The sequence below is a fragment of the Canis lupus genome, chromosome 2 (assembly GCF_011100685.1).
Source record: "Canis lupus familiaris isolate Mischka breed German Shepherd chromosome 2, alternate assembly UU_Cfam_GSD_1.0, whole genome shotgun sequence".
NCBI classification, from domain to species: domain Eukaryota; kingdom Metazoa; phylum Chordata; class Mammalia; order Carnivora; family Canidae; genus Canis; species Canis lupus.
In genome coordinates, this window is record NC_049223.1 from 596,482 (window position 1) to 603,594 (window position 7,113).

The following is a 7,113-nucleotide window of genomic DNA, read 5'->3' on the forward strand; positions in this document are numbered from 1 at the left end:
TGTTTCTAGCAGCAATGTCCACAATAGCCAAACTGTGGAAGGAGCCTTGGTGTCCATCGAAAGATGAATGGATAAAGAAGGTGGTTTATGTACACAATGGAATATTACTCAGCCATTATAAATGACAAATACCCACCATTTGCTTCAATGTGGATGGAACTGGAGGGTATTATACTGAGTGAAGTAAGTCAATTGGAGAAGGACAAACATTATATGGTCTCATTCATTTGGGGAATATAAATAATAGTGAAAGGAAATAGAGGGGAAGGGAGAAGAAATGTGTGGGAAATATCAGAAAGGGAGACAGAACATGAAGACTCCTAACTCTGGGAAACGAACTAGGGGTGATGGAAGGGGAGGAGGGCGGGGGGTGGGGGTGACTGGCTGGCGGACATTGAGGGGGGCACTTGACGGGATGAGCACTGGGTGTTATTCTGTATGTTGGCAAATTGAACACCAATAAAAAATAAATATATTATTAAAAAAATAAAATGAAGTTGTTGTGGAGTCTAAAATGTATAAGATTCTGCATAACTTTTTGAATCATATTGAACAAATATAACTAGTAACTAACTTCTGAAAAGATAAAAGGCCAATTTTATATGTTTTATATATACTTAATTAAAAACACCATGTTTCTCCAATTTATTAGACAAGCTTAAAATGGAAGGAAGAAACCATGAACCACAAAGAAAGATATAAAAGAGAGAGTGGGTTAACTAAGTTAAGGCCTGCAAGACATACAGAAATTTTAGATTAGAGAGCCTAGAAGCTTAAACTTTGTCTTCCAGTGCTTATATAGAAACAGAGGATGTAAATATACATAAAAAAGAGGGAACTTGAACTCAGATCCCCACTATTATAAAGATTTTAAAATATTCTTTCACGTAAACTAGAAAACAATACACAAATTTGAAAAAGTAGCTGGAAATCTTGCTATGTAGTATTTGAAGATGTGAAATTTTCCACTACAATAAAAAACAAACATTCAATAAATAAATAGATTTGCCAGATATTCAAATATCATAATTGAAATTTTAAAGAGTTCTTTGCAAAAAGATAAAACAGTAAATATAATGGGTCCTGTGATGGAGCCCCACATCAGGCTCCCTTCTCAGTGGGGAGTCTGCTTCACCCTCTCTGCCTGCCTCTCCCCCCAGCTCATGTGCTCTCTCTCTCAAATAAAATAAAGTAAATAAAATAAAGTAAAAAATCACACTTCTAAATAATTCATTAGTCAAATAAAACAAAATAAAAATTTAATAGTAATTAACATCAAATTATCCCCAAACTCACTGGGTATTAAAATATATAAGATGAGGACACCTGGGTGGCTCAGTGGTTAAGCATCTGCCTTTGGCTCAGGTCATGATCTTAGGGTCCTGGGATCAAATTTAACATCAGGCTCACTGCAGGGAGCCTGCTTCTCCTCTGCCTCTCTCTCTCTCTCTCTCTCTCTCTGTATCTCATGATTAAATAAATAAAAATCTTTAAAAAATAAAATGTGTAAGATGGGTGCAGTCAGTTAAGCATCTAACTCTTGGTTTCAGCTCAGACTAATCTCAGGATCCTAAGATCAAGCCCCACATTGGGCTGTACACTCAGGGTGGAGTCTGCTTAAGACCCCACACACACATACTCTCTGCCTCTTCCTCCACCTCTCTCTTTAAAGTAAATAAATAATTTTTAAAAAATAAATAAAAATTTTAAAAATGTGTAAGATGTCTACCACTTATTTACCTATTGCCTGCAAAGTCCATTGTATCTTTCTCTTTTGTGCTTATAACATGAAAACAGGAACCTTACAAACTATTTCTCCACTCTCATTTGGCTTCCACTTAGGCAACTAGAAAGGCAGTAGAAAATAAGAAGTGAAAAAAAGGCTTCCTTGAGCATAAAATATGTTTCCATTTCTTTGTGTCATCTTGATTTCTTTCATTAGTGTTTTATGGTTTTCAGGGTACAAATCTTGTACAAGGAAAACATTTAAGTAGAAATAAAAAATCATAACTAGAAGTAAATTATGAATGACAAAAATCACAGGTAAAACTGAACATATAGTAAAGCTAGTAGGTGAATCACTTATAAAGCTTGTATGGAAGTTAAAATGAAAATAGTAAATCAATTATATCTATAAAAATTAGTCAAGGGATATACAAAATAAAATATGTATATTACATTATATACATAAAACTTGGAGGGAGGAGAAAAATGTAATGCTTTTAGAATGTATTTAAACTTAAATAACCATCTCTTTATTATACACTGTTATGCACATAAGATGTTGTATATGAACCCAATGGTAACCACGAATCAAAAACATAGAATAGATACACACACACTAGAAAGAGAGAGAGAGAGAGAGAAATCTAAACATAGCAATAGAGAAAACCATCAAACCATAATGGAGGAGAGCAAGAGAAGAAAAAAAAAAAGCAACAACAAAAAGCTTCAAAAACAAAAAAAAATGGAAATAAGTATATACTTTGAATAATTACTTTAAATATAAATGGACAAAAGACATAGGATTAATACATGTATAAAAAACAAGACCCATCCATATACCATCTATAAGAGATTCACTTCAGACATAAAGACACATAAAGATTGAAAATGAAAAAAGGAAAAAGGAAAAAATATATACCATGCAGATGGAAGTTTTTTTTTTTCTTTATTTATTTATGATAGTCACACAGAGAGAGAGAGAGAGAGGCAGAGACACAGGCAGAGGGAGAAGCAGGCTCCATGCACCGGGAGCCCGATGTGGGACTCGATCCCGGGTCTCCAGGATCGCGCCCTGGGCCAAAGGCAGGCGCCAAACCACTGCGCCACCCAGGGATCCCCCCAGATGGAAGTTTTAAAAAAAGCTGGAGTAGCAACACTTCTAACAAACAAAATAGACTTTAAGGTGAAGGCTATAGCTAGAGATAAAAGTCATTACATAATGATAAAGAATCAATCCTACAAGAGAATATAACATTAATAAATACTATGGACCCAACATAGGAGTACCCAAATATATAAAGAAATTACTAACAGAAATAAAGGGAGAAATTGACAGTAATACAACAATAGAATTTTAACACTTCACTTACATCAATAGATAGATTATCCAGGCAGAAACTCAGAAGGAAACAAGGGTTTTGAATGACACTTGAGACCAGATGGACCTAACAGATATATATATCCCTAAACAGCAGAATATACATTCTTTTCAAGTGCACATGAAACATTCCCCAGGACAGATCACATGTTAGGCCAAGAAAATCTCAATATATTTCAAAAGATTGAAATCATATCAAACATCTTTTCCCACTACAAGAGTATAAAACTAGAAATCACAAGAAATATACTGGAAAAAAAAACACAAGCACATGGAAATTAACCAACACATTCTAAACAACCTATGGGTCAATAAGGAAATCAAAGAAGAAATAATATACATGGAAATAAGAAAAACTGAAAACACAATGATTAAAAATCTTTGGGACACAGTGAAAGCAATTCTAAGAAAGAAGTATATAGCAATACAAACCTACCTCAAGAAACAAGAAAAATCTCAAATAAGCAACCCACACTTAGATCTAAAGGGGCTAGGGGGAAAAAAGAAAGAAAAAATGGCCCAAAGTTAGTAGATGGAAGGAAATAGTAAGGATTAGAACAAAAATAAATGAAATATAGACTGAAAATAATAGAAAAGACCTTTGAAACCAAGAGTTGGTTCTTTCAAAAAAATTGATAAACATTTAGCCAGACTTATCAAGAGAAAGAGAGAGAAAACTCAAATAAATAGAATAAAAAATGAAGGAGCAATAACAACAAACATCACTACAGAAATACAAAGAATTATAAGAAAATACTATGGTAAATTGTATGCCAACAAAATGGACAGCATAGAAAACAATAGACAAATCTGTAGAAACATATAATTTTCTAAAACTGTCTCAGGAAGAAATAGAAAATTTGAACAGTTTTATTATCAGTAAAGAAATTGAGTCTAGGGTAGCCCAGGTGGCTCAGTGGTTTAGCACCATCTTCAGCCCAGGACTGATCCTGGAGACCTGGGATTGAATCCCACATTGGGCTCCCTGCATGGAGCCTACTTCTCCCTCTGCCTGTGTCTCTGCCTCTCTCTCTCTCTCTGGTCTCTCATGAATAAATAAATAAAATAATTAAACAAACAAACAAACAAACAAACAAACAAAAAAAGAAATGGAGTCTATAATAAAAACTCCCAACAAACAAAAGTCCAGGACTAGATAGCTTCACAACTTAATTCTACCAAACATTTAAAGAAGAATTAAAGCTATTCTCACACTATTCCAAAAAAATCAAAGAGGAAAGAAAACTTCTGAATTTCTTCTATGAGGCTAATATTATCCTGATACCAAAACCAAAGACACTACAAAAAAAATGAAAATCACAGGCCAACATCTCTGATGAACATAAATGCAAAAATCCTCAACAAAATATTAGCAACCTGAAATCAATAATATATTTATTTTCTTTCAGTATGATCAAGTAAGATTTATCCCAGGCATGCAAGGATAGTTCAATATGTACAAATTGATCAATGTGACACACATATCAACAAAAAAGGATAAATATTATATGATTATCCCAATAGATGCAGAAAAATCATTTGACAAAATACAACATCTGTTCATGATAAAAATTCTCAACAGAGTGGAGTTTGAGGGAACATATGTCAATATAGTAAAGGCCATATACAAAAAACTCAGAGCTAATATTACACTTGATGCTGAAAAACTTAAAGTGTTCCTTCTAAAATGAGAAATAAGATAAGAATCTCCACTCTCACCACATTATTCAAAATAGTACTGGAAGTTCTATCCACAGCAATTAGACAACAAAAAATAAATAAAAAGCATCCAAACTGATAGGGAAGAAGAAAACTTTTACTATTTGCAGATGACATGATGCTATATTTAAAAAACTCAAAGGACTCCATCAAAAAAACTAATAGAACTGATACATGAATTTAGTATTGGGATACATAATAAACAGACAGAAATCTGTTATCTTCCTATACACTAATAACAAAGTAGCAGAAAGAGAAATTACAACAATAATCCCATTTACAATTGCACCAATAAAGAATAAAATATCTAAGAATAAATTTAACCAAGAAGATGAAATATCTGTACTTTGAAAACCATAGGACATTGATGAAAGAAATTGAAGATGACAAACATGAAGAGATATACCATGCTTATAGATTGGAAAAATTAATATAGTTAAAATATCCATACTGCCCAAAGCAATTTACAGGACCCCATGCAATCCTTATCATAATATCTAGAATTTGTCACAGAACTGCAATAAATAATCCTAAAATTTACGTGCACTATTGGTGGGCATGCAAATCAGTATAGCACGACAAAAAACAGTGAAACATCTGAAACTAATGTAACATCATATGTTAACTTACCGGAATTAAGGCAAAAAGAGAAGACAGATGATATAGATAGATGTTAGATGATAATGTTGTAGATCTGAAACTAATATATACTTTTATATCAAATATACTTCAACAATTTTTAAAAAGGAAATGTTTCATCAATGATCAAAATGATTGATGGAACAGAATAATTCTATCTAACTCTATAAAGTGGATGGATGGCAATTGAGTAAAAATTAGAGGATATAATGCATGGAAAACTTTTTAAAAAGGTATTCTCTCTAAAAAAAAAAAAAGGTATTCTCTAAAGGAACGCACTACATTCTAATCCTTAAATTCTTCCTACAAATATTTTGAAGGAAAATAAGTAAAAATACTCAATGAAAAGCAAGAATTATAAAAGTAAGGGGAACTGAAAAAGTATTGATTAAAACAAAGAACTACAATGATCAATCCATAAAGATTTCAGATACTGGGATTATCAGATACAAACTGAAAACAGTTGTGATCCTAAATTTACAGAAATAAAAGACAAGTATGAAAACATTTGCCAAGAGTAGATAACTAAAATAGGTAAAGTAGAAAATAAAATGAAAAGCACAAACTTACTTAAATACTAAAAACAGAGTAACAATAATTAAAAACTTTGTATGCAAACTTTATAACAAACTTGAAAGAGATGTAGAAAGAATTTGTGTGTTAGAAGATAGAAGAAATTAGAATGTCACACACAGGCAAGGATAAGGAGGAAAAATAGCAAAAAAAAAAAAAAAAAGAAAGAAAGAAAGAAAAAAAAAGGAAGAGAATAAGCTAGAATAGGACAGAATGAGAAGATCTAACATAAAATATATTAAAATTCATTTAGACAAAAAAAGTGGTCAGAGGCAATATCTGAGGCAATAACGATCAAGAATTTTCCAGAAGTGATGAAACAACTTATCTACAGACTGACAGCGGGGCAGCTGGGGAGCATGTCGACCCCCCCCCCCCCACCCAGAAGAGGCTCATGTGGGATTTGAAGCAATTGCAAGAGGACCCATCTGTGGGTGTCAGTGGAGCACCATCTGAAAACAACATTATGCAGTGGAATACAGTTATATTTGGACCAGAAGGGACACCCTTTGGAGATGGTACTTTTAAACTAGTAATAGAATTTTCTGAAGAGTATCCAAATAAACCACCAACTGTTAGGTTGTCATCCAAAATGTTTCATCCAAATGTGTATGCTGATGGTAGCATATGTTTAGATATCCTTCAGAATCCATGGAGTCCAACATATGATGTATTTTCTATCTTAACATCAATTCAGTCTCTGCTGGATGAACCAAATCCAAACAGTCCAGCCAGTAGCCAGGCAGCACAGCTTCATCAGGAAAACAAAAGAGAATATGAGAAAAGAGTTTCGGCCGTTGTTGAACAAAGCTGGAATGATTCACGATAGACAACTGATCTGTTAATTTTTTTCATCATTGCTGTGTATAATTTACCTCTCAGTAGAAAGGCTAACGAATTTTAAGTGCCACAGGTTTTAAGAATTCTTCAGGAAAAAAAAAAGTCCTTCAGTTTAGAACCTACAAAAGCTTGTGTATCTTGATTAATGTACTTTTTATTGCATGGTGTGAACTAAGTTATTGCTTACATAAATTGGTAATATATCCTGTATTTTTTCCAAGCGTATAATGTTGGTGTGA

The 7,113-nt window shown here is 33.0% G+C and overlaps 1 protein-coding gene across 1 annotated transcript; it reads left to right on the top strand.

Annotated features, from left to right (window-relative positions):
• The first annotated feature begins 6,422 nt into the window (after positions 1 to 6,422).
• LOC100856010 (ubiquitin-conjugating enzyme E2 B-like) lies at positions 6,423 to 6,863 on the top strand. Its single transcript, XM_038532050.1, has one exon. The coding sequence runs from the start codon at positions 6,429 to 6,431 to the stop codon at positions 6,861 to 6,863; it is 435 nt and encodes a 144-aa protein (XP_038387978.1). The 5' UTR covers positions 6,423 to 6,428.
• Positions 6,864 to 7,113: the final 250 nt, after the last annotated feature.